Source organism: Oryctolagus cuniculus, chromosome 17 (genome assembly GCF_051225735.1).
Source record: "Oryctolagus cuniculus isolate XC-2025 breed Fujian yellow rabbit chromosome 17, ASM5122573v1, whole genome shotgun sequence".
NCBI lineage: Eukaryota > Metazoa > Chordata > Mammalia > Lagomorpha > Leporidae > Oryctolagus > Oryctolagus cuniculus.
Window position 1 is genome coordinate 14265132 of NC_142883.1, and position 27162 is coordinate 14292293.

Sequence of the window (27162 nt, forward strand, 5' to 3'; positions counted from 1 at the left end):
ACTCCAGAGCCAGACTGAAACTGGGAGTCAAGACCTCAATCCAGGTCTCCCATCTGGGCAACAGGGACCCAACCATTTACGATATCACCTGCTGTCACCAGGGTGCCCCAGGTACTGCAATACGGGATACAGGCATCCCAAGTAGCATCTAAACCAGCCCCCTCCCCGCATTCTTAATTTTGCTTGTAGCCTCTCTCTTTCTCTCTGCCTTATTATCAAACACACAAGTGTCACCCCTACAGTCCCCCCTCCCCTATACTGCTGTCTGTCTTACAGGAGTCTCTTAAAGGTAGGTAAGGGAGAGAGGCATTTGAAATTATAGTGGCTGAGAAAGCAAAGCCCCCAGTTTGCAGCAGGACCCTTTGCCGTCAATGCCATTTACTCAGTGCCTCCCTGTCTTTCTAGAAATGCTCTCCAAGCCCAGGATCTCCTACGATGCCAGGTCTGAGGTCATCAAAGGACAAGCCATAGAAGTGAGCTGCCAATCAAACGGAACTTCACCTATTTATTATCACCTTTTAAAAGCAAACAAGGTCTTGGAGAGTTGTACAAAGGACTCAAATGAGCCTGCAGTATTTAAAGATAACCCAACCAAAGACGTGGAATACCAGTGTATCGTGGATAATTGCCATTCCCATGCCGAAATGTACAGCGAGGTTCTGAAGGTCAAGGTGATAGGTAAGTTGCTGTGGAATGAGAAAAATCTCGTGGGACTGGGGCTTCAGTGAACAGTCTGGAAGGTGTGGGGTTGCCCGGAGATCGTGGGGACGAGAAGAGAAGCGAGAGGTACTTGTGCAAAGACCATAAGCCAGGTTTGCACACAAACAGGACCAGGGCCCAGTAAGCATGGGAAGCACTCGGGGGCTACTGCTGAGGTCAGCGTAGCCCCTTTTTAGAACAGACTTATCGCAGGAAGAGCTGACTTCAGGAAGCATTGACGTGTGGGGCTTTCTTAGTCTCTGCCCCTCCCAGATGAATAGAGTCATCTCTGAGCACTGTCGCCAGAGCATTTCTTCCCTGCTGACCCCGGCAGGGCAGGTCTGCCCTGTGTGGAAGCCACAGCAGTTGGAGCTATGGGCCGTGGTCTCCCAGGAATTGTGAACGGGTTTTCTGCGGTCTCCTGCAGGGGAGGGATACCCTGTTGTCTTGGGGGCTTGAGGAGTGCCGCACCTGCACTTAGACACCCTGCACCCTGCTCTAAGAAGTTTAACAAGGCTTGGTCCTCTCCACCCTTTATCTCTCTTGTTTAATAACTGTATACATTAACTTGCAGTCTCTTAGCCACATGGTATACATTTGTCAACTACTTACTATTTACATGTGATCCTGTGGACAGGAGCTGTCCACAGGATAGAAAGATCCGGGAGGACAGAGAGATTTCCGTAGAATCTGAGACGAATCATACATTTCTTTTTTTTTTTCTTAAATTTATTTATTTATTTGAAAGGCAGTGTTAGAGAGAGAAAGAGAGAGAGAGAGAGAGGTCTTCCATCCACTGGTTTGTTCCACAAATGGCTGCAATGGTCAGGTCTGGACCAGGATGAAGCCAAGAGCAAGGAACTCCATCCTTGTCTCCCACATGGGTAGGAGGGACCCAAGTCTTTGGGCCATCTTCTACTGCCTTCCCAGGTGCATTAGCCAGAGCTGGGTAGGAAGCAGAGCAGCCAGGACTCAAACCAGCACCAGCATTGTAAGTGATGGCTTAACCCACCGCACCACAACGCGGGCCCCAAACTTTCCAATTAACAACATCAAAATTGAGCACCTCATGCAATGGGGCACAAAGAGAGAGAGAGAGAGAGAGAGAGAGAGAGAACATGTGCTTCCTGAGAGACACAGCATCTCCTGGTCAATGATGGAGAGATATTTGATAGCAATACAAGCATGCATGGAAAACAGTGGTAGGAGGGCACACTGGCTTTGTTGTCCCATGAACCGTATCCTTCCAATGATCGTGACAGTAGCCCAGGGTGTGGGAGATATGTCTCACTGAGCAGGAAAATGTCACAGAAGAGCAGAGGTAGGAGCCAGGGTTTCCAGTGGTTGAGCAGAGAGAGCTAGGGATGGCTCCCCACGCATGAAAGTCTACATGGAGTAGCACAAAAGACTTTATACTTGGGCCATCTTCCACTGCTTTCCCAGGTGCATTAGCAGGGAGTTGGATCAGAAGTGGGGCAGCCAGGACATAAACTGGCACCCATAAGAGATACTGACATCACAGGAGGCGGCTTAATCCACTCTGCTGCAGCGCCAGCCTCAAGGGTGGGTGGTGCAGGAGGTTGACCTGGTGGCTGTACCATTGAGAAGGAGTGGAGACTTCAGACCTCCGAGTATGTTAGGAGGCCAATACAGAGGCTCCGGTGGAGCTGTTGGTTTAAACTGGGTCCGTGTTCACGGCTAGCATTTACTCCACCCCATATGTCCAACTCCGTGTGAAATATTGTTGCAAATTATTCCAACTAATACTTCCAATAACTGCATAAGGCCAGTAGCAGTAGTATCCTTGTTTTATGATGAAGGAGCTAAGGCTCACTGCAAACAGCCTGTGGGTGGTGGGGCTGGGTGCTGGGCCCGGGCAGTCCAGCTCCCCAGCCCAGATTGCCAGCACCCCTTGTGCTGTCCAGTGGAAGAGGACCAGGGTGGCCAGTGACTGGCTTCCTCCTACCTGCACAGCTCCATGGTCTCACCGCTCCCTGGAGTGACAAGAGGGTGGCTCACAAGTCAGCATGGCCACCTGCTGGCCTGTCCATTCTACATCAGAGGAAAGTCTACTTAGGAAGACAACTTAGGATCAGAATTTGGGAGGTTGAGCGTGGGGCTGGGGAAGGGAGATGGAGGAAGGAGCCAGGTTCTGCCAGGAGCCAGTGGGAGTGAGGCCAGCTGGGCTTCTAAGTGGAAGGGAGACCCGGGATGCAGGGCTGGGATCTGGATGAGGGATGTGTGGGTAGGAGCTCAAGGCTCAGGGATGGAAACTCTTCACAAAGGCACAATCGCCAAAGAGGAGAGTGGAGATGGGGCAAACTGAAGACTGAACTTTTCAGAAAGCCCTTAGTTCAGAAGCTAAAGAAAAAACAATTAGTGAGAAAGGGGGTGGGGGTGGGGTGGGGGTGTGTGTGTGTGAGGCAACACAGAAGCCAGAGAAAGCTGGTTCCCCAGGAGGGGCTGGGTGACAGTCGTGCTGCGGAGAATCGGACATAGACTGTCCACCGCTGAATTCAGTCTGCAGGAGCCTGGGGGACAAGGGCCGGGGGCTCCGCCCACCCTTCAGGTGGCTTCAGAACTGGAGACGGCGGCGTGCGTTTACGGAAGCAGAAGGGTAGGAGTCAGACTCAGCGGGCAACAGGAAGTGGCAAATGGGGATGTGCAAGCATAAAGGAAAGAGAAGAAGAAGCAGAACGGGTAGGTCCTGGGTGGAGGTTGATTGCGACATCTGGAAGTGGTGAGAATTTTCGTAAGCAGAAGGAGAGGCGTTCCAGGCACCCACACACCCACGTGTGCACGAAGTAGACCCCAACGGAACACATGCGTTAGTCACACGGCCTCAGCACTACGTGAGGGTGAGAGGGGAAGGGAGCGTCCAGTGTCTTGCATGTAGTGAGTGAGGACAGGAAGTGTCTGTTAGCACGTCCGTGCAACCCAGGGGAGGAGGCGTGACCAAAAGCAGGATGAGAGAAGCGGCAGGAACCAAAGACGCAGACCCAGCCCAAGCCATGGCCTGGGAGGGAGGCGGCCAGGAGCAGGGGCTGCTCTGTGTCCTTTCTCGTGTGCCCTTTGCTTGGAGCTAATCCGTTCCTCGCTTTGCAGCCCCGGTCGATGAGGTCAAGCTGTCCATCCTGCTGAATGAGGTGGTGGAGTCTGGGACGGACATTGTGCTCCGCTGCTCCGTGAATGAGGGCACAGGTCCCATCACATACAAGTTCTACAAGGAGAACGGGGACAGACCCTTCTTCCAAGTCACCGCAAATGACACGCAGGCGTTTTGGCGCAAGCAGCAGGCTAGCAAGGAGCAGGAGGGCCAGTATTACTGCACGGCTTCCAACCGAGCCAGCTTCGCCATGCGTGGCTCCCAGAGCAACACGCTGACCGTGAGAGGTGAGAAGGCTCAGCCAGAAAACCCTGCCCTGGGTGGCACTTCAGCTCCGGGACTGAGACTTAACAAAACAATACCCTGCAGGCTGTTTGGTTGCAAGTGACAGAAACCTATTCAAATTAGGTTAAAAAGAAAAAAAAGAGGAATTGGTTATCATAAGGAATTGGAAGTCATTTATTGAGAACAGCTTAAGTGAGAAAAAAGAAATGGTTATCATAAGGCATTGGGAGTATTTCACCAGAGACACCAACTGACCCACTCACAGTCAGACATCTCCCCAGGGACCGTCTGTGGTCAAAGGGGACCGGGTGATGCAGAAGGGACATGGTTAGGGGAGCCCCTCAAGGGGGACTGAAGAGGAACCTCAGAAGGGAGTCTGTACCCACAGAGCTAGTGCGCCCCTCCATGGACACCATAGCTGCCTCCACTTGCAGCTGAGACCACCCCTTTTGTACCAGCTGTGAGCGCTAAGTCCATTGGAGGGTGCTCGTTGTACAAGGACCATACCAATCAGTCGTATTTGTTGCACAACGAAGACTGCCATTCTTTCTTTTGAAGATTTATTTATTCATTTGAAAGGCAGAGTTACAGAGAGGCAGAAGCAGAGAGAGAGAGAGGTCTTCCATCCGCTGGTTCACTCCCCAGATGGCTGCAATGGCTGGAGCCCTGCCTATCAGGAGTCAGGAGGCAGGAGCTTTTTCCCAGTCTCCCACGTAGGCTCAGGGGCCCAAGGACTTGGGCCATCTTCTACTGCTTTCCCAGGCCATAGCAGAGAGCTGGATCGGAAGTGGAGCAGCCGGGACTTGAACCGGTGCCCATAGGGGATGCCAGCACTGCAGGTGGTGGCTTTACCCGCTACACCACAGCGCTGTCCCCCATTATCTCCTGCTGGTAGAGGAAAAACCTATATGTCTACATTTTTTTCTTCCAGTCTTCCTTGCCCCATGGAAGAAAGGACTGATTGCAGTGGTTGTCATCGGGGTGATAATTGCCGCCTTGATCATTGGGGCCCGATGCTATTTTCTGAGGAAAGCCAAAGGTGAGAGGTCTTTCCCAGGATGCCGGCCGTGGGCGTGCCGAGCCCAGCTTCCTGGGTGGCCGGTGCCCTGCCCTGCCCTGGAGCGGGGTGAGGACGCCTTGGGGGTCACGTTGAGAAGTGGATGTGGAGCTTCCGTTGTCCGTGGATTTTGCTGGGCAAAACAGGAAAGTGATGTCTTTCTTGGTTGGGCCACATAGCTAAGGCGACTTGGGGCATTGCATCGAAGTTATTTCTGTGGGTTCGGCCACGCCTGCTCCTGTAATTGGCGGAGTAGGGTGTGAGTGCCCTGGGCATACACATGGCTCCCAGTTCATGTCTGCCCTACTCTTGGGGTTGGGGAGGCACGGATGGGAAGGCAGGGCCGCTCAGGAATCAGTCAGCTCGCCCAGACTCCAGGAAGAGGGGCCACAGCACCAAGTTCTGCAGAACTTTTCATGTAGTTTCACGTGGTAAGAGGTGTCCTTTGGAGCCTCTGCCGCTGCTGCCACTGCCGGGGACCGGGCAGGGCAGGAGGATGAGGAGCCCTGGGTTTTTGTCTCTAGCGGGAAAAGGGCTCCAAAAACAAACTCCTACCCAAGGCCAACCCTGGGGTCAGTCTCAGGCCAGTGTGGAAGCGAAAACACAGCAATTGGCTTAGCCTTCATTTGTGGGATTGTCTCGAATTAAAGAGACAGCCGCCCACTGATCCTGGCTAATCTGGTTCCTGGGCTTCATCTCTGTTGCATTCAAGTGACAGACACCATGCCTGGCTAGAAGAGTCAAAATGGCATAATTTGGGGGAAATGATGTGAAACGCCTTGATCTAGGACCAGGGGGCCTCCCTCCTTCTTCCTTCCTTCCTTTCCCGCCTCTCTTCCTTCTCTCCTTTTCTTATCCACCCCCCAGCCCCTGGCCAAGAGAGAATCTATTTGGCTGTGTTTTCGCCCTTGTGAGCATTCCATCTCCAACAAGCAGCATGCGATTGAAACACCTGCCAGGGGTGTGCTTCCTCGTTCTCACTCTGGTTTCTCTCTTCTTTTCAAAGCCAAGCAGGCGCCAGTGGAGATGTCCAGGTTAGTGTCCTTGTGGGGGTGGTGGTGGCTGCTTCGTGTGGGCGTGGACAGCTTGATAGGGAGGTCTCGGCCATCAGGAAACTTTCAGCAGTTCCTGACAAACTCGGGAAAATAAGGGCCTTGGGTGTGAGTGTGAGAGTGTGTGAGAGTGGTGAGTGTGTGTGGGTGTGAATGCGTGTGAGTGTGAGAGTGTGTGAGAGTAGTGTGTGTGGGTATGAATGTGTGTGAGTGTGAGAGTGTGTGAGAGTAGTGAGTGTGTGTAGGTGTGAATGCGTGTGAGTGTGAGACTGTGTTTGAGTGTGAATGCATGTGAGTGAGTGTGTGGGGGAGTAGTGTGAATGTGTGTGAGTGTGAATGCATGTGAGTGTGTGAGTGTGAATGCATGTGAGTGTGTGGGAGTAGTGTGAGTGTGTGAGTGTGTGTGAATGTGAATGCGTGTGAGAGTGTGTGTGAGTGTGTTTGTGTGAGTGTGAATGCATGTGAGAGTGTGTGGGAGTAGTGTTAGTGTGAGTGTGTGTGAGAGTGTGAGAGTGTGTGAGTGTGTGTATGTGTCCCAGTGGAAGATCCCTGACTTCATGGGAAGGAATGCCTTTGTTCTCAGATCATGCTCTTCCAACACTATTACTTGTGAGATGCCTTTTTTCCTTAGGAAATTATAAGGATAGCAGATGGAAATTTAAAAATGTGCTTACTTGGCACCATAGAGTTGGCCTATATGAAATGGTTACACTCTCTTATTGATAAAAATCTAAAATTCAAAAGTATGGAGATGGTTGCTCTGTTCTTGTGGGAAGCAGTAACAGTTTGAGGGTTTGGGGTGGGGCGGGGCCTGGGGAAGGATTCCGGGTATTTGTAAAAAGAATAAATAAAGATGTTAGTTTTCCAAGTGAGATAGTAAAGTGTCTCTCACTGTGGAAAACTCTTCCTAATTTACCCTTGGTCTTCACTTGGGTATTTTGTCGGTTTGGGGTTAGATCCAAATCTATGTATTTTACGTATCTATGACATCTGTTTTCCTTTCTAACCTTCATCTTAAGGCCAGCAGCACCACTTCTGAACTCCAACAGCGAGACCGTGTCAGATCCCAACATTGAAGCCAACAGTCATTATGGTAACACCGTGGTTTCCTTCCTAGCTAAGGGTGTTTTCCAACTTGCCACACACTGCCTTTGCTTTAGAGGCAGAAGCTGTAGGGGTGGGGATAAAGTTGGGAGGGAAGCCCCAGCTTCAAGGAGGTCTACTTGATCTTGTCAGTCATTGGATGGGGAGCTAATACAACAAACACTTGGCAGGAAAGGCAGAGAAATGTATTCTAATTTCCCACCTTCTAAGCCGCCTGTAGGATGAAGCATGGAGAATGACTGTGGGGTCTTCATTCCTTCAAAGCTTTTAACTATTGCTCAAGTGTAATCCATTTCCATTTGTAGAAGGAGATCAGACATCAGATTAAAGCATTGGCAAAACATCTTAGTTTAAAAGAGATTTATTTATTTGAAAGGCAAAGTGACACAGAGAGAGACAATGAGAGAGATCTTCCATCTGAGGTTCATTCCCCGAATGGCTGCAGCAGCCAAGTCTGAGCCAGTTGTCTGAAACTCCGTCTGGGTGTCCCACTTGGGCCGTCTTCTGCTGCCTTCCCAGTGCACTGGCGGATAGCTGCAGCTGAAGCAGAGCAGCCGGGACTTGAACCCGTGCTCTGATAAGGGATGCTGGCAGCTGAACCTACTGTACCACCACACCAGCCCCTGGCAAAATATCTTCACGGCTGGGCTTCCCACGAGCATAAGACGGGTTCCTCCGTATTTGCAGTTTCATATTCTGTGGTTTCAGATACCCATGGTCAACTAGAGTCCTAAAGTATTGAGTGGAAAGTTCCAGAAAACACATCATTCTTCATCCAGCATATCTCACTGTCCACTCTACGTGCCCATTAGTCACCTATTAGCTCTCTGGGTCATGGGGTTGACCGTCACAGACACTGCAAGACTCGTGTTCAACAGCCTTTCCTTTACTGAACACCAGCCCCAGAGTGGAAGCGTCGCGATCAGACGTGCCACAGAGATGCCGTAAAGCGCTCCCTCTGAGGGCAACGCGGAAAGCTTCCAACTTAGAGAGAGAAAAAGCAGTCGCGTGCTGAGGTTGCTAAGTGAGGGTGAGCCTTCTACCTGCGACGCCATGGTGAAGCAAAAGGAACTCTGGATTTGCTGTCACACCTCAGACTGCAAGTGTGGGACAAGCACTCAGTTAAGGTGGAAAAGGGTTTGGTGCCAGCTGTGTTGTCAGGCAGCACTGAGTATCTTGAGACACCCGCCATGGATAAGGGAGAGCTACTTCGATTCACCACCAAGGGCAACCAGTTAAAGATTGCACTTAGCACAGGCATCAGATGAGCTCTCCAGTGAAGAAATACCTGGTTACGAGGCTCACCACAGGTGGGGTTGTGCTCAGCAGGGTGGGCGGCCAGTCCAGGAGTTCCTGACCCCACCAGATGTAGGACCAAGGCCACATGACTAGCCTCTCAGAGGTGGCCTCACTACATCACACAAAAACACCAGTCCCAGCCCAGATTCGGGCTATTTTTCTTTCTTTAATATTTTAGTTCTGTTTATCTGAGACAGACACACAGAGATCTTCTATCCATTGATGCATTCCCTAAATGCTGCAACAGCCAGGGCTAGGTTGGGTCAAATCCAGGAACCAGGATCTCAATCCAGGTCTCCCATGTGGTTGGCAGGGACCCAGTTGCTTGAGCCATCACCACCGCCTCGCAGTCAGCAGCAGCAGGAAGCTGGGATGGGGAGCAGAGCTGGGATTGCAAGCAGGCACCCTGATGTGGATGCAGGCCTTTCAAAGCCCACGCCCCTTCCTTCCATGGCAGCTATCGTCAGGAAGGGCAGGGGCGGTCCCGGGGACTCAGAATCGCGTCCACAGTCGCTGAGTGCGCTGGCACAAGGCCGAGTGATTCCCTCATGATCGCACTGATGTGTGAGGCCTTCCTGGGCCAGTTCATGCATCTGCTCCTTCCTGGTTCCTAATGTCACCTTCAGCCAGGCAGGGATCGGCAGAGCCGCCTGGCACAGGCTCTTCCCAAGAGCACACGCCAGCCACCGTGGGGGAGGTCAGGCAGAGAAAAGGGCGAGGCCGGACGCGCGGCAGGAAGCCCCTGGGAAAGCCATGAATTCTTTACAATGTATAGAAGACTAGGATTTCCGCTGCCACTCAGCCTAATGCATTGTTCTCCTGCTACCAGGTTACAAGGATGATGTTGCAAACCATGCCATGAAGCCAGTAAACGAAAATAAAGGTAAATATCCAACAATGATTGTCTGAATTAGAAACTTTACATTAAAAAAGATCCCCGGAGAAAGAAAATGAAAACCTTGGCCAATGGGTTATTCCCTACCCTGTTAGTGATCCCGTAACCAAGTGCTATGTGAGATGGGGGTGGGTTGCTTTCTCCAAAGATGAGGTCTGGGGTCGTGCATGGGGAAGCAACCTAGATCCAAGGAGGAAAGAACCGAGTGACACCCAAGAAGCAGATTCTGGCTCCGGAGGCTGCTGAGTAGGCGCGCGTCCTGGGTGGTGGAGGTGGAGACTTGCAAGGAAGCGTTTGCTCCTACCCGGAGCTCAGAGGGCCGGCGCTGCACCGTTTCTCACCATCGCCTCCCGCCAGGGCTGTGAGCGGCAGCTCTCTGTAAAGCCTCCCCCCCCCCCCCCCCCGGGCAGGATGGGTTGTTTTAGCAGCCGGTCAGAACCCCTGCTCCTTCGGCATTCAGAACAAAGCAATCACGTTATCCCAAGATGAGACAGACACTTCCAAGATTCTGCCCAAGTCCCCCAAGCGCATGTGTGTGCTCTTGCTCTCTGGGCACCGTCAGGATGCAACCCCCATGCCCCACTTCCTGGCAGTCTTTCCGACATCCTCGGGTTGGCTTAGAAAGCACGCGAGGTGTCCAGCATTTTGAGTGAGACTCAATGGAGTTACCTGCTGTGGCTGACCCTGGACTGTCTTCTGTGTCCACGGACCTGGTTCCACTGTAGAAACTGGGGTGACCCCTGGCCTTCCCCAGCCTCTGGTTTTCCCTGGGTCAGAGTTAGGGCCTGGGACTGGCCACTTCCCCAAAGGCAGCTTCTTTAGAAATTGGAAGGAAAACGTCTGGGTGGCCTGGGGCCCCCGAAGGAGATTGTGTCTAAACACGGATGCTGTGGTTCCTCTGAGCAGAGCCCCTGAACTTGGACGTGGAGTACACAGAAGTGGAAGTGTCCTCGGTGGAGCCACACCGAGGTAAGGCCCTCCCTGGAGTGAGTGCAGCCCTCGACTTAGGTATAGGCACTGGGGCGGGGGTGGGCAGACACCCCAGGGCAGGAGCTGAGCCATGTTAGCAATGGTCAGTTATCGGTGAGCGTGGCTGAGTACCCGGCAATTAGGGGGTGCTGAGCAACGTGTTCCAGGCAGCCCCCCTCCTGAGTGTTTAGCCTTTCTTCCAAACGTACACCTGCTTGCCCTCACCCCCTTGTTCCTACAAACCTTGCTTGGGGGCTGCCCAGATGTCACCCAGATGCATGCTTTAAAATGTTGAGGGCTTTTGCCACTGAAAGGGACACCTGGGCAATGGCTTTTGGAAGGAAACCCTTCCGGTGCAAACAGTGATGCCACTCCTATGCCACAGGTTCATGTTCATGTGTGTGGTTCTTTCACGGGTAGCCCGGCCTGCAGACCCCTCCCTCCAGTTCTGTGCGGGGGCATCCATCTCAGTTGCTTTGGGCTCCTGCGGAAAAACGTGTGTGTCTACCCTCCCCCACCCTTGCTCCCACGGAGGCTCCTGCACGCTCACAGGAAACAGCCATCCACGGCTCTCCAGCCCTGCTGGGAAGCTCCTAAGGACTTGCCATCTGTCCCCTTCTGCTGAGGCTAACGCAGGGACACGTCCTCAGCCACGCGGTCCTGGGCAGTTTTCCAGGCCGCACCTGCCCATCATGAGCCAAAGCCATGTGATGACGGCATCCTGAGGTCACCTCTTGCCCCACCATCTGGGAAGTTTTGGATTCCTTCCGTCTTCTCTTGTGTAGCTCGGTCCTGGGTACCATGCCGGCAAGTACATGCACAGACCTTCCCCGGCAGGGTGCTGTGTGCTCCCCATGACCTGTAGGGCGAGCCTGCACAGCCACACGGGATATCCCACTTCCGGTCTTCACTGCATGTGGGAGGGACGAGAGGCATGGCAGACCTGGCGTTCTTGTCCCCCGTGTTTCACTCGAGATAACAAACAGCCACGGAGGCCTTGACAGCGCAGCTACTGTGTGAGCAGCCAAGGTGCAGCTGGTCCCTGCTGCGTGGAGGCCACGCCTGGGAGGGAGCCAGGAACAGAACAGAAGGAGGCCAAAAAAACCAGCAGGGAGGGCCTGCGCCGCAGCTCACTAGGCTAATGCTCCGCCTGAGGCGCCGACACCCCAGGTTCTAAACCTGGTTGAGGCGCCGGATTCTGTGCCGGTTGCTCCTCTTCCTGTCCAGCTCTCTGCTGTGGCCCGGGAGTGCAGTGGAGGATGGCCCAGGTGCTTGGGCCCTGCACTCACATGGGAGACCAGGAGGAAGCACCTGGCTCCTGGCTTTGGATCGGCACAGTGCGCTGGCTGCAGTGCACCAGCCATGGCGGCCATTTGGGGGGGTGAACCAATGGAAGGAAGACCTTTCTTTTCTGTCTCTCTCAAAAAAAAAAAAAAAAAAAAAACCAGGGAGAGGTTCTAGTCGGTGTTCAGAAAGAGCAGGTGCAGTCAGAAGGTCTAAAAGGCACCACCTTCTCTCGCTTCCACTTAAGCTGAGGCCTGAGGGGCGCAAAGAAGGTCATCAAGGGGGTTGTCGGGGAGACCCAGAAAATGCAAAAGTTGGTATGAGGCAGCTGGGAGCTTGGCGCATCTGAGATCTGAAAGGAGGCTTTTGTGTCCGCAGAGTGAGTGAGACAGAGAGGAGACGGGGGCAGGGGGTGGAGTGGGGGGGGCACCCAGGGCCTGGGAGATTTTCCTTCTGTTCTAATTGGGTCGGGAGTCTTTGGAAGCCATTAGGCAGGGGAGTGACGGGCTCCGGCTTCCCTCTTTCCTGCCTGGCATGGAAAGGGGATCAAAGGGAGACAGGAGTGCGAGCAGAGTGGCTGAGCAGGGCGCCCCTGCCGGGCAAGGCGGGGTGCCAATTTCCGGCCACGGGTCTGGATTCTGGCTGCACTCTGAGGACAGAGCACAGCACTGGCTGAGGGGCTGCTGGGATGGGGGACAGAAGCCCCACACGCTTCTTGACTGAGCAGCTGACTGTGTGGATGGTTGTGATGAGTGGGGTTGCGGCTCGGGAGAGCTGGTTCAGGTGGGTTATGTCTGAGACAGCACAGGAGTGTGGCCCTCATCAGAGAGTCTGGGTGGGCTGTGATGCACGGCACGGCTGGAGGCTCCCCTGGTCCAGTCTCAGCTTGGCACACTCCCTCCAGCACCCACAGGAGCCAGCTTACAAGTTCAGAAGGAAGAGAAGGGCAACTGGGGGTGGGGCTGCCCAAAGGTTCTGGATGTGAGCGGAATTCCTCTCTGCCGTCCTCTGCCTTCGAGGCCCTCCAAGCTCCCTGAGCGGCGCGGCGCACACTGACTGCCCTGGGCTGCAGCCCGGCCTCTCGTCTTCCCACACAGGCCAGGCCCTGCCTTGCTCAGTGGCTGCCTGGGCCGGATCCGGGGAGCCAGGAGGCTGTGTGCGGCACCTGAAGGCTCTGGGTTTAAGGAAGCTGGAGCTGGAGAAGGAAGCGGGGTTTTGCCTTGGGAAAGCGACCATCTGCTGATCCTTTGGGACAGGCCCATGTTGGGAGCGTCTGCGTTTCTCCTTCTTGCTGGAAGGTGCTGAGGGGTTGAAGGGAACAGGTGATGTGCAGGCCACCAGGTTGGGGTGCAGCAGGGGCCGTGGCCTGAGCTCCTCTTACCAAATGGTGCTGCTGCAGGGTCGCGACAGCCATGTGGTCACCTTTTCCCAGCTCACTCAGAGGTCACATGGGTGGCAATGGAAAGCTTCTAGAAGGTTCAAGTTCAGCTTTCTGGAGCCAGCCCCCTCCTTGGCAGCCAGAGAACAAAGTCGGGGGGAGGGGGGGTCAGGTCCCAGCCTCTGATGCCTGCCCATTGCCTTCCCACAGGTGAGGAAAGGGGTGTCGACTTGCGGGGGGAGAGGCTCTGTGGGATGGAGGCCAGTGATGAGCAAACTTGACCTTGTTTCAGGTTTCAAACAGCCCAGTTCCCTGTCCTCCAGGCCTCCCCTCCTCCAACTATGGAGGACGGGCGGGGGACAACGTCCGGCTCCATCCTGGCTGGCAGCTGACCAAGAGGCCCCTGGGGGTGGAGGGAGGGGGCGGGAAGGAACTCCGGTTTGCTGCATGTTTGCTTTTGAGGCAATTGCTGGGAAAAACCCCATGACGTTGAAGCCACCTCTTTGCTAGCAAGAGAAAAACAGAAGCCAAAATAAAACCCCACCCGGAAGCTCAGCTGACACGGAGACAAACAGCCTATGGGCCTGGTTTAGTCATTAGCAGGCAGCTGCTGGGGGCTGGGGGGAGGGCAGCTGGAGGAGGGGGCCAGAGGTGAGCTGCCCCCCACCCCGCCCAATCACAGAACTAGGCAGATCAGGGGGCAGCAGAGCAACATCCCCACCCCCCACCCCACGCTACCCCAGCTGCTGTGAGTGAGGAACTGAAAGGGCGTCAAGAGTGGCTCCTGGGGTCCAGAGGGCACAGGATGTCCCCAAGGTGACCGGAGAGGCCACCTCTCATGTGCTGGGGGTGGGGGAGCTCATGAGGCATCCAGGCCCCTACACTGACCACCCAGCCCTCACCTTCCATTCTCCCCCTACCCTGCCCCCAGCTCCCACTGTGGGGCCTGGTTGGAGGAGGATGGGCCGGCAGAGACTCCCATGCACCTGACACATGGCACCCTGAAGTGTTCACCATGGTGTTGCTGCTGTTTGCATACCTGCCTGGCCCCCAGCCTGGAGGTCCCCACAGGCAGGCCCCAGGCCCTCGGCTTTTCCTCTTCCGTGGGGCAGGGCCCACAGCAGTGAGTAGCCTGGCAGCCCAGTGTTGAGCAGAGAGTCCCTTGGGGAGTTATGGGGGCCCTAGGCCTTCTTTCCAAGTCCCCAAACCTGGAGGGTAGAGAGTTGTGTGTGTATCTTTGCCACCCCTCTGGAGTGGTTGGTGCTCCAACAGCAAGGACACTGGGATCTCAGCCTCCCCACTGATGCAACTCTGCCCTGGTGCCCTGTGCAAGGGCCCAGTCTGCTCGAATGTGCCTGCTTTCTCCTGGGGTAGGCCCTGACACCAGAATTGCCACCATTCCCTGCTGCTTCCAACCGTGACAGGTGCCCCAGGTAGCTCTGCACACAGCTCGGGAGTGGGAGGGGCCCGAGATGTCAGCCACTGCCCTGGAGGAGCTCGGGGGCCCCACTGTGGGGAGCAAATCATGCCACTGTGCTGTAGGGGAGGTGCAGTGGAGGCACAGAGGGCCCAGGCGCCTGCACAGGGCCCAGAGAGGGTGAAGGTGTGTGACGATGCGTGCAGAGAGAGGCTTGCCCTGGGTCTCGGAGCAATGGGGCAATGACAAAGGCTGGTGCCAGCACAGAGGAGTGTGTGCAGGGTAGGAAGGCTGGGTGTGGGGAGGGTCCCTGGAGCACGGGAGTAGGGGGTCCAGGGTGCAGACCCGGCTGTGCACGGAGGAGAGCAGTGCCGCTCGGCACTGAAGCACCCCACCCCGCCCGGTGCCCCCTTTCCTGTGAAGCAGTGTGTCAGAACCCCCGGGGGAGCTCTTATAAGACACCACAACCAGGGCCCGCCCCACAGGAGGCCCGGCGTTGTGCTGAACACCTGCGAGTGGTTCTTAGTCCTGGTGGGCCCGAGAGTCACTGCCGATGCCGGGTCTAATACGGACTTCCAGGAAGTCAGAATGGCAAGGTCTCTGCTGCTTCTGGACACGGGCACTGGTGGGGTAGGACAGAGCCTGCCCTGGGGGAGCCTCAGCCATCCCCTGCTGCCACCATGGGCTACCCTAGGGCCCAGGGGCTGCTACTGACCTGTGCCTGGTCCCTTTTCCAGCTCCAGGGACCAAGGGCACAGAGACGGTGTACAGTGAGATCCGGAAAGCCGACCCTGGTGAGTAAGGGTCCCCTGATCCACAAGTCCTGGGGTGTACCCCTAGAACCCTGGATGGGGCCTTGGGAGCAGGCAGGAAGAGGGGCGTTATCTCTGTGTCAGAGTTATTGACCCGCCCACCACCCTTGAAAGGCAGGCACGCTACATTTCCTACAGTCAGCCCCCATTTCCGCAGGGTCCAGTCCCCAGAGGCCACCATGGAAGAAACATGTTCAAAAGCACTTGCAGGACAGCAACTATTTGCATTGCATTAGGTCTCCTAGTGACAGGAAGATGGCATCAAGTCTCTGGAAAGATGTGCCTAAGTGACATGCAAGTGCTTGGTCACCTTGGTTTCCACAAGGGTCCTGGAACCCATGCTGCATTTATAGACCCCGAGAGGAGCAGCCGGTCCTACCCTGCCTACCCCCACGTGCCAGCCAGTGGGCCTCCCCTGCTTCCCACCTGGGCCTTGGTCTGGAAGTCAAGTGCTCGGTTCAAAAGATGTCCAGGGGCTCAGCATTCCTGGAGCTGACCAACTTTAGGGCTGGGGAGGGTTTGCACATCTGCTTCTGTTTCCTTCGGTTTCTCCCACTTCAGCTCCATCATTCGCACCTTCCTTGTTGACAGCTTCCCCAAGGCTGAGTACACTACCCGGAGCTGGGTTCTCTACTTAACTCTGTTCAGGTCTGGTGAAATTCAGTTTGTAAGAACAACTTTTAAATTCTCAGCAAACAACTGTAGAGACAGAAACATTCTGGGAGAAATGGTCGCTCCGTGAATATCTTGTTTTGCACCACAGACCTCTGTTGAAGTGGATTCTTTGAAATGGAATCATTTAGGTGGGCTGGGAAACACCTGTGTTGGCGGCCGCTCCAAGTGCGGTCCCGAATCGATTCTCCAGAGTCTGAACTTGAACAGCACTGATTCAGAGGAACCATTCTACTCTTGGAGGCTGCTTTCCATGTGAAATAGTGATCACTTCTCTCCAGTTCTTCTCTTTCAAAGATTGGCATATCTGTGGGTAGAGCAGAAACTCAGCCCCTGGTGGAACTTGGCACTGAATGGCTTTTGGAAACCATTTCCTGGGGGAATTTCTGGCTCAAGTACCCCATTTTGCATTCTCAATATACCCAGAGCTGGTGAAATGCAAATCTGAAGATAAATAAGCATTGTCTCTTTGTCTAGTGTAGAGGAAAGTTAAAGGTGTGGCAGGGTTCAAGGTTGGTCCCATTAAGTCATTGGCAAAAGTGCCTCTTGTGCTTTCCTGGTGAGATTGGTCATTCACTCCCCTTGTTTTAGGGCTTACTGTATGTGCATCATTGCTTTCAACCCTCACAACAAATCTCGTGTCCGGGGGGGCACAGAGAGGTTAAGGCCCATGCCCAAGGTGACACAGCAAGCAAGCCCCTAGGAGCTGAATTGCACACTGCTGGTCACTGAGCTGCACTGCCCTTGGTTTCAGGAGGGAACCCCGGGAGTGTGGAGCCACAGGAGGCCTCCACCTGCGGCTTCCAGGCCACCTTTTATGGATGGTGACGTTCTCTGTCTGGCACCCCGCAGGTTAAGCAGCCAGGACAGATTTACACGAGAAGAGGTTTATTAAGAGCTGCAGCACACGTCATGCAGCAGAAACTCAAAGTGGTAGTTAGAACTTGTGGTTTCTATAGCTTCTTAACAAAGACCAATAAGTGTGTAGAGAAGCGAGGAAACAAAGGGAGAGGGGTTCCAGGCGTCCCAGGTGCATATGTGGGGAAAACTAGTGGAGTGAAGTTGCTTTGTGCAGACCCAGTTGAGCACCCATTTTCTGTCTTTGTGACCGTAAAACTTCCCCAGGAGCAGGGATGTATGCAATCCTCATGTCTCAGAAGCTTCTGCTGTTAGTCAGATGAGCAAACTCTGGGAAGACTCCTTTCAGCATCTGTTGACTTTCATTTGCCTCCAGCTCAAAATAACCCTTGTGCCAAAATGGCACGTTCTGGCTTCCCGTGTCTGCTTTTTAGGGCAGAGTTAGCTGTTCGAGACGGTTCTCGGGCCCAGACTGGTTCTAGGTGACTCGGCCCTGGGCGGCTGGGACCTGCCGGCTCCCTGGCTGGAGTGTTGCTAAGCAACAGGCTCAGCTGCCTCACCTGCGCTATCCCCAGCTGAACAAACCAGATGCTGCGTCCTCTGTGCAGGCTTCTAAGGAGATGGGGACGGGGTGAGGGAATTCCCACAAAACCCAGATCCCCCTTTGCATTCGGAAGGGCTTAGGGAACTGGTGGAGTTAGGGAGAATGGGGCGCAACAGGGCAGAGCTTAGCGATGGGACTCAATCTATAACGGAGAGGGGGTGGGGAAAGTCCTCCAAACACGTGCATTGCCAGTCATGCTTTTACACATCACATGTTCAGAGACGGCTCAGGACGCGGCATCCCAGGTGGGTCATCTCACGTTACAACGAACCCTAAGTCCCTAAGCCTAAAAAAAAAAAAAAAAAAAAAAAGCTCGGCTGCATTTTCAGCAAAGACAACTATTTTGCTATAATATACCAGGATACTAGGCAACAAGCAAGCAAATGCCTATTCTGGGCTGTTTGTGTGTTAGGCAGCTGAGGGAAGCTCGCCGTTTAGCAAAGGGAGGGAGCTCTTTTATTATTCCTGGTTTCAGGACCATGGGCATTGAAGTGCCCGCTCGTGTGGCGAGGGGCCCTGGCTTTGCTGGGAGGCGTCCCAGCCCCTGTCCTGGGCTGCCACTGAACAGCTAAGGGGCTCCACCCAGTTTCTCTGTTAAATGGGTATGGGATTAAAGGAGAAACAGGGGTGAGACAGGATCACGGGGGAATCATTTTCCCTACCGCGTAGTGAGCCTTCAATTCACCTCCGTTTAAAAACACAGGGCTTCAGTGCCTCGCCTGGCGTGGGAGCAGAGCCTGCTCCAGGCTCGCCGGCCAGACCCCAGCAGTGTTCCCCTTACACCGCCAGGGCCAGCAGAGGCCAGTGAGGGCCCTGCTGCCGCTGCGGTCTGGTCTCTAACCTGCGGGGGGCGGGGCAGGGGGCAGTGCTGAAGGCAGAGAGCCCTGGGTCTTCATGAGCTGCTGCTCTTGGAACCCGAAGCCGCCTGATGCCAGAGCACTGGCCTTGCCTGGGAGGCCCCGTCCCTGGAGCCAAGGAGCTCTTGTTTCTGAATATTTCTCCTCAACAGCTGCTCAAGGGACTGTGGGCTGTGATGGATTCCTTTTCTTTCCTCTGTTGCTGATCTGCTAAACAGCAGGCACCTGTGTGAAGGATTTCCCTCCTTCATTTCCTGGGACTTCCTTCATGGTAACCGCCCAGTAAACGATCCCCTTTCCAGAACCCTTCTCCCAAAGTCAGAAGGGGCGGCTCTCTCTCTGCCTGGGGGAAGCGGAGGATTCTGGGAGGAGCCCCCGCGCCCTCTCCCACACTCACCCCCAGCCTCCCGTTGTTTAAGCGTCCTCTGGAGCGCTGCCCACACTCCCAGAGCCTAAATTCTCTTTAGTTTGGGCCAGGCCACTCCTCCTCTGCCATCACTAGAGCTGGCATTGAGTGAGCTCTCCCTGCTCTTCGTCTACAAGATTATCCGGGGGCTGATGGACCTCTATGATTATCCCTGCCCTGGAGATGGGGACCTGGGCCCAGACCTCAAGTCACTTGTCCGTGACCCGCAGCCAGTGGAGCAGTGGGGATCAGACCCACGGTTTCCGGCTGCCGTGCTTGGCTCCATGTTGCCAAGCCACGTGACTGCGTGCTTCTCCATGGAGCATCTTTCCTCGTTTGGCTTCCGAGTTAGCACCGGCTTAATTGGAGAATCCAGCTGTGCCTACTTGAGAAGTTAGGAGTAACAGCCTGATGTGACCTGGCTGACCCTAGGCAACTCACAGAACCTCCCGTGACCTCTGTGAAGTGAGGGCGACGGGGTAGACTCTAGAACCGTGGTTCCCAAGGTTTGTAAAAACGCAGAGCGCTTGGCACCATCCCTGCATTCCTCTGCATTTGTGACTCAGTCCCGGATGAGCTGAGAATTTGCATTCCCAACAACCGCCCTCCTGCTGCTGGTGCTGGGCGCCTGGGGAACCACGCGTAGAGGACCGTTCTCTGGAATGTTCTGGGCTATTTCTGATGGTGCCACACTAAGACGAGAAGGAGTTGGGTTTTTCTTGCTCTCCAGAAATCTTGGAGCAGTTGTTCAGTCTTGGTTGGCAGAAAAAATCCGGAGATACTGGAGGGGTCAGGGAGTGGCCCCCAGTAAAATAAAGGGCCCGGTGGAATGGGGCATGGACAATGCGGGGGCTTCTGGGTGCAGAGCGGCATCCTAGCCAACCTCTCCTTCTCCCATCCCCCGCTCTCCTCCAGTCCCCAGCTCTGCAAGGCTGGCTATTTTGGGAAATGGCTCACAGGGCGTAGTTCTGGCTCTTACACCCCTTTTTCCCTGAATGACACAAAGGAAAACCGCTCCCCTAGATAAGCTAAAGGGCATTGGGCAGGCCTGCCTCCAAGGAGCCGGAGCAGCCCCAGGCAGAGCCCAGGAGAGAGTTTTGGGGGCAGGCACAGGAGGCAGGAGTGCCCCTGGGGGAGCTCAGGGGCTGTGGGAGGCACCTAGTCTTTGCAATCTTGGCTTTAGGGTCTAAGCTCAGCTTTTTTTTTTTTTTAATTATTATAAAATATACATAACACCATTTCAGCCATCTCTCCATGTTATTTATTTATCTTGAAAGAGAGAGATCTGCCATCCACTGGTTCACTCCCCAAATGTTCACAACAGCTGGGGCTGGGCCAGGCCAAATCCAGGAGCCCAGAATTCAATCTGGGTCTCCCACATGGGTGGCAGGGACCCAAGTACTTGAGCCATCACCTGTTGCCACCCACTGTGCACATTAGCAGGAGGCTGGAACTGGGGGCAGAGCTGGGCTGGAACCCAGGCCCTCCACCAGACACCCGCCCCATCGGCCATCCGTAAGTGTGCAGTCGGTGGTGGTAGTAGTGCACCCATTGCCACTTTCCATATCTAGAACTTTCTCATCTTTGCCGGCTGAGCCTCCACATCCATTAAATAGTAACTCCTCCCTCCCGCAGCCCAGGACAGCCACCCTCCTACTTGTGGAATTGACTAAGCTCCACCTACGGATCTGTCAAATGAGGTGGCTGAGCCAATGATCTTGAGTTCTGTTCCAGTCATAACCCTCAGCGAGTCTCAACGTCCTGGCATTGGAGGTGAAGGTCATTGGTCTGTGCCATTGGTTACTGCAGACCTGGGCGGATAGGTCACTCCTACGAGTTCTAATCCTTTACCCACCCCAGCTTCTCTTTTGACTTCACATCACATAGGTATTTGCTCTTCAACTTGACTTTGCTCTCCAAATCTAAGTTAATGCAGGGAGCTCAGGGGCTGAATCACTGTGTTCTGCCCCGTTCATGTCGGCCTGGTCTCAGCCTCGATGCTTCTTTGTGATGTGAGTCTAATGGGAAGCACCATTTGGAGATGGAGACCTGGGTTTGAGTCTCAGCCCTGCTCGTGCCCCAGCCCTCACTTCTCCCTCAGGCACCGAAATGCCTCTGACCTGCGCAGGCAGCAGGGAGGGCAGGGTCCCTTCCAACTCCAGCATTCAGTGCCTCCCTCTGGGTCACGGCCATGGCTATGCAAGTCGGCTGTTCCGTTTCAAGCTGCTGTGTGTTGGCGGCTAAGTTAACACCCTCTCGTCCCAGCGGTTAACCCTTGATCTAAGGCCAGGGACCTCCAGACCATGGACGTTGTTCCCTTTCTAGCTGCTGCAGCCTGGGCTCTGGCTGTCAGGAGAGGACGGAGAGAGTTCTCAGAGCTGAGGAAATGAGTGAGGAAGGCACCGGATGGCGAGAGGCCTCCAGGGAAGAGAAAGCAGCGAGAGAGCCAGAACAGGCTGAGGATGAGCATTTTTTTATAAATGTGATGAGAGAGAGAGAGAGAGAGAACTAGCTAAGCTCCCATCTGCTGGTTTGTCTCCCAAATGCCTGCACAGTCAGGGCAGGACCCAGAGCCATCACTGTTGCCTCCCAGGGTCTGCAATCGCAGAAAGGAAGCTGGAGTCAGGAGCCAGGGCCAGGACTTGAACCCAGGCGCCCCAACATGGAACACAGGCGTCCTAACCACTAGACTGCAAGTCCCCCACCCCCACCCCAGCTGTCTTAGGGGGATGGAACAAAAACTGATGCTTTTCTCATAGGTTTTGTATACGTGGGCTTTCTAAAGTTATTTCTCCTTTTAAATTCTTTGCCTAAGATTCGGATTTGCAAATCCCGATTCACAAACGAGGCTCTAGTTTATAGCTTATGATTCAGTTTACCAGAGACGGGAACATTTGTTTCTATGCCTTTTACCAAGCAGGAATGCAGGTGGTACTACGAAGGGGCTTTAACAGAAGCAGGGGAGGACGTACGGTGTAGCAGTCGGGATGCTGCTTAGGTCGCCTGAATCCCATATTGAAGTCCCTGGGTTCAAGTCCCAGCTCCCCTTGCCCAATTCCAGCTTCCCATTAATACACACCCTGGGAGGGAGCCAATTAGGACCCTGCCCCTCATGTCAGAGACCCGGATTGGGTTCCTGACTCCCAGCTTTGACCTGGCCCAGCACCAGCTGTTATAGGCATTTGGGGAGTAAATCAATGAATAGAGGAGCTCTCGTGCTCTCTCTCTCTCTCTCTCTCTCTCTCTCTCTCTTTGTTTCTCTGCACCTCAAAAATAAATTAAAAAAAAAAAAACTAGTGTAGGTTACAATTTGCTCCTTTCTTTCTAGAACTTAACTACACCCAGTTTGCTCTCATCCCCATCGGCCTCTGACCTGATGGAGGAGCCCGGGAGGGTCTGTTCTCAGCTGAGCTCTCTTGCTTTGGACAGAGGCGTCCCCAGGGCCTGGTCATGGCTGTGGTGCTCTGGGTTTTAACCAGGCACACAAAGGCCTTCCAACCCCTTCTTCTCATCTGTCACCCACTTCCTCACCTCCTCCTGGCCTCAACTAAGCGGAGGAACCCCCGTGTGACTTTCTTTTCCTCTTGTGTTCTGCTGAGGACGGGAACTGAAGGAGGCAGTACAGGGCGTAGAGAGCCTCTCTAGATGTGTGGGTCCACCCAGGCCTCTTCCATGGCTGCTGGAGTCTCCTAGCGCCTGGCTGAGCCTCATGCGCGATGCCCTTTCTGAGGCACTGGGGGAGTCTGTGTCTTTATTCTGATCTAGTGCTTGGCGTTTGCTGATCCTGCAGCATCTCGGTGCTTCTTAGAGTGACTTGCTATTCACCCAATGCACAGTCTGTGGGCGCCTATTTACACTGGATTTTAACTCAGAGAGGTAAAGTGGTTTATTGCAATTAGCAGCACAGCCAAGGTCTTCCCTATGAAAGCGCTCAGATCTAAGAGATTTCCACAGCTCGGAGCAGTGTTTCTCAATGCACAAGACATTTGGCAACATCTGGAGAGCCTTGGCTGTCGTGGTTGGGGGCAGGGGGCCTGCACTACTATCACATCTGGTGGGTGGAGGCCAGAGATGCTTCTGGACATCGTATGATGCTCGGCACAGCCCCCCTCCCATAAAGATTTATCCAGTCCAAGATGTCAACAGGGCCAGCGTGGAGACATCCTGGCTTAGAGGACTTCGCTTCCTGTGACTCCTCCAGCAAGAGAGCTGGTTCTTTCCCTGCAGACGCCAGTTCTGCCTTCCCTGGGCACACCCTGGCAGGTGACCAGAGGCACCTCCCACCTGGTAACTCTGGCCCTGGAGGAGGTGGTGGGTCTTGCTCTAGTCCCAGCACCCGAGCTGGGCAGGCACTCACTCAGCCTCTTCCTCCTGCTTTCTCTTTGCCTGCAATTCGGATCTCCAGGGTTCTCTTCTTGAGGCAGAAACCCCTGGCCCTCAGCACACCCCCTGCCACTTCGTACATCAAGTGGCTGGGCTGAAAGCCACAACAGGAAATGGTCATCAAAAAAGAACCAAAGAAAAGGAAGCCGCTCTGCCAGGTCTCCTCTGGGAGGGAGCGATGACCACTTGAGAGTCAGTCCCCACCCATCCTGCCGGGTCCCTGCCAGCCAGGTCAGCGGGCACTGCCGGCCCTGCCCACTGGGGACCGTTCCCTACTTCAGCACGTACGATGGTCAAAGGGTGCTCCATGAAAACCAAGTGAGTGCTCCCCACCAGGCTCTGCTGCCCCAGTGGTTGCTCTATTACCAAAAAGAAGCAGAAACCCCCAGGTAGGCCTGGTGTTGCGTCGGTGTGGTGGGCACAGCCTCGCCGTCAGCACTTTGTACTCACAGCCTTGAGGTTCTCTTCCTTCTGCATCTGCTTCCAAGGCCTTGGGTCCACCCAGGTCAGATTTGCACAGGGGGTGGGGGAGCCGGCGGCGCTGCCCGTGGCCTTTCTCAATGTGTGGAAGTTGACACAATGGCTCGACTTGCTGGCTGGGCTGATTCATCCATCTGGCCGCTGTTGCCTGCCTCTGTTCCAGCCAGGTCCGAAGGAGGGCCCCTTAGGAGCCTATGGCCACGTTCCCTCTGGGGGCGGGCACAATGGCGGGCAATAAGACAGGGCCCTAGTGGCCGGCGCCGCGGCTCAATAGGCTAATCCTCCACCTAGCGGCACCGGCACACCAGGTTCTAGTCCCGGTCGGAGCGCCAGATTCTGTCCTGGTTGCCCCCCTTCCAGGCCAGCTCTCTGCTGTGGCCCAGGAGTACAGTGGAGGATGGCCCAAGTTCTTGGGCCCTGCACTCCATGGGAGACCAGGAGAAGCACCTGGCTCCTGCTTTTGGATCAGCGCAGTGTGCCGGCCACGGCGGCCATTGGAGGGTGAACCAATGGCAAAAGGAAGACCTTTCTCTCTGTCTCTCTCTCTCACTGTCCACTCTGCCTGTAAAAAAAAAAAAAAAAAAAAAAAAAGACAGGGCCCGAGAGTGAGGTAGACCTGAGCACAGAAGGGTTGTGACTGCTGCTGTGACAGATGGACTCCCAGACTGCCCAGGGTGCAGAAGGGACCAGGTTAGGGGGCTGGGTGAGAGTCGAGGCCCCTTGGAGTGCTTTGCTTTTGGAAGATGGGGCCTTGGGGACAGGGCCGCCTACCACAGAGCAGCAGCCCTTGCCAGTACCCACGGCCCTCCGGGGGCCTTTCCCAGGCAGCAGCTCAGTCCCTGTGACTTCTGGGCCTTCAAGCCTCTGTCCACAGGGGGCTGCTTGGGGAGTCCGCCCCAACAGTGCCTCTGATGTTGCAGGGGCCTGGAGCTGCTGCTGGGGTCTGGTGGTAAAATCTGTGTCTACTCAGTGCAGGCAAAGGCTGCTCATCCATGCGGAGCTTCCTGTGCTCGCTCGCTCTTCTCCCCCTCTCTCTGCTCCTCCTGATGTTTGGCCAAGGCCATTTGCACCCCTGTGGCCAGTCAGGGCTGGGCAGTCACAGACTGCACCCTTGCAGGAAGGTGGAGTGTGCTCCGGACAGCTGGGCAAGACTCCCAAGGTGGGGAGCAGAGGGGCCCAGCCCTTCCAACAGCCAGGGTGGCCACCCTTGCCACGGCAATGACGATGTTTGCATCTCCTGCTGTTGCCCCCACTTCTGTGATGGGACAGACAAAATAGTGCAAAATATGGACATTGCTTAATTCCCAAGAGGATGCTAGAAGCATAATTTAAAATCACAAAAAAACCTAACTTCAAAAAAATATTTTATTTATTTGAAAGGCAGAGTTAGAGAGAGAGAGATATCTTTCATCCACTGGTTCACTCCCAAATGATTGCAATGGCCAGGGCTGGGCCAGACTGAAGCCAGGAGCCAGGAACTTCTTCTAGGTCTCCCACATGGGTGCAGGGGCCCGAAGATTTGGGCCATCCTCCACTTCTTTCCCAGGCCACAGCAGAGAGCTGGATTGGAAGTGGAGCAGCTGGGATTCAAACTACCCACATGGGGTGCTGGTACCACAGGCAGTGGCTTTGCCTGCTACGCCACAGTGCTGGGCCCAGAACATAAATTTTTATTTTTCTTAAAGATTTATTTATTTATTTTTATTTGAAAATCAGAGTTACACAGAGAGGAGAGGCAGAGAGAAAGAGAGGTCTTCTATCTGATGGTTCACTCCCAATTGGCTGCGTGGCCGGAGCTGCACTGATCTGAAGCCAGGAGTCAGGAGCTTTTTCCGGGTCTCCCGCATCCTTGGGCCATCTTCCACTGCTTTCCCAGGCCATAGCAGAGAGCTGGATTGGAAGTGGAGCAGCTGGAACTTGAACCGGTGCCCATATGGGATGCCAGCACTGCAGGCAGAGGTTCAACCTGCTACGCCACAAAGCCAGCCCCCAGACATAATTTTTATCCGTTACTTTCTACTTTCCCATAGTTTCCCAGTTTTTCCCTTAAAAAATAAAGTGCTACTGGTATTTTTGGAAAATAATTCAAAATGTCAATTGAGGTACCAGAGACTTTGTATGCTTGTCACATGGAGCTAGAGGGTCCCTGGGATCCTGCCTGTGGACCCAGGAGTTGTAAACAGTCTGCATGCGACTGTTTCTGGTCCCAGTCCCCTCCCCTTTCCTGCCCCAGCCCTGAGGTGCCCATGGGGAGGCCCAGCTGTGCCTTTGCACCCCTCACCACTGTGTTCTCCTTTGTTTTGCAGATTTCATGGAAAACAGATACTCTGTAAGTACACACTTCATACACATCTGAAAGTATTTTGTGCAGCAGTGACAGGTTTGCAGGCTGTCCCAGGTTCCGCATTGCCACATCCCCCGACTCCCGCCCTGCTCCTCCACTCCCCAGTGACCCAGTGTGTTTTAGACCAGGAGCCCTGGACTCCTCTCAGTGGGCTGGGCCAGTTCAGGTTTCAGATGTTCCCTCCACTGTCTTCGTCATTACATCTCGGCCCACACGGGAAGGGTGACCCTGGAAATCTGCCCATAGGATTGGGATGCACTTAGCTCTTGAGCAAAGCTCTTATCTCCTCCAAGTCCAGGTGCAGGGGCTCTGGGAGTGAGGCAGATTTGGGGGTGTGCATGGAGGAGTGGCACATCTGACAGCTCCTTTCAGCTTAGGGAACCCAGGCCAATCACCCTCTGCACACCAGGCACTGGGCTGTCCCAACCCCAGGAGTTAACCCTGCAAGGAGGGCATCAGACATGTTGTCACTGTTTATCAAGGCGGTAATGACAACCTCACAGGCTACAGAGACAGGAGAACCCATCTGGCTGCCGGTCTCCTCCCAGCAGCAGTCACTTGGGTGGGTCTTAGGAATGACTCGCAGCACAGCAGGGTGGGGATAGCAAGATCAGCAGGAACCAAGGCTGGGAACTCAGCACAGTTTCACGCAACTTGCAGTGGGAGAGTGACTGACAGTGACGCGGATGGGGGAACCTGGGAGGGCTTAAGAAAGACATGGGCCAAGTTCAAACTTTGCAAAGGGCTGCCTACCTCTCCCATCCTTTCCGTGAGCCACCCCGCACTGCAGGAGTTAACCAGGCAGCTCTTATCTGGGGAGATGAGAATCCTGCCTGGAGAACCTTCCAGGACCCTGCTAGCCCTTCCAGGGGCCCCTGGCTTCCTTTGTTTTGCCGGTTGGAATTCTTCTAAGACAGATCTCATTATGCTTTTGACAGACCGGAAGCCACCGGTTCTTTTTATGGGGGAAAAGCTATCAATTTAAGGAAAGGAGGTACAAAACGAAGTCTTTTTTTCCGGCCTAAACTCAACCCAGACCCCTGAAACCAGAGCGTCTTGCATTGGAAGGGCAGGGGGCTCCAGTTACAGATGAGGAGACCGGGGCCTGGATCACCAAGGGGAGCCCAGGGAGTTAATAGCAGAGCTGGGCCGGCGCTGCGGCTCAACAGGCTAATCCTCCGCCTGCGGTGCCGGCACACCG

General features: G+C 54.6%; 1 protein-coding gene across 2 annotated transcripts in view; it reads left to right on the top strand.

Moving 5' to 3' along the window:
• The window catches only part of PECAM1 (platelet and endothelial cell adhesion molecule 1), a 52709-nt gene that overhangs the window by 20927 nt on the left and 4620 nt on the right, over positions 1 to 27162 (top strand). Inside the window, exons 7-15 of one of the 2 annotated variants that reach the window (XM_008271715.4) lie at positions 406 to 678; positions 3805 to 4092; positions 5022 to 5129; positions 6154 to 6181; positions 7219 to 7292; positions 9432 to 9485; positions 10404 to 10466; positions 15283 to 15339; positions 25924 to 25946. In XM_008271715.4, the coding sequence (XP_008269937.3) occupies positions 406 to 678; positions 3805 to 4092; positions 5022 to 5129; positions 6154 to 6181; positions 7219 to 7292; positions 9432 to 9485; positions 10404 to 10466; positions 15283 to 15339; positions 25924 to 25946 (968 nt within the window). The remainder of the gene's footprint in view (positions 1 to 405; positions 679 to 3804; positions 4093 to 5021; positions 5130 to 6153; positions 6182 to 7218; positions 7293 to 9431; positions 9486 to 10403; positions 10467 to 15282; positions 15340 to 25923; positions 25947 to 27162) is intronic. The other variant, XM_008271716.4, reaches the window with a different exon arrangement.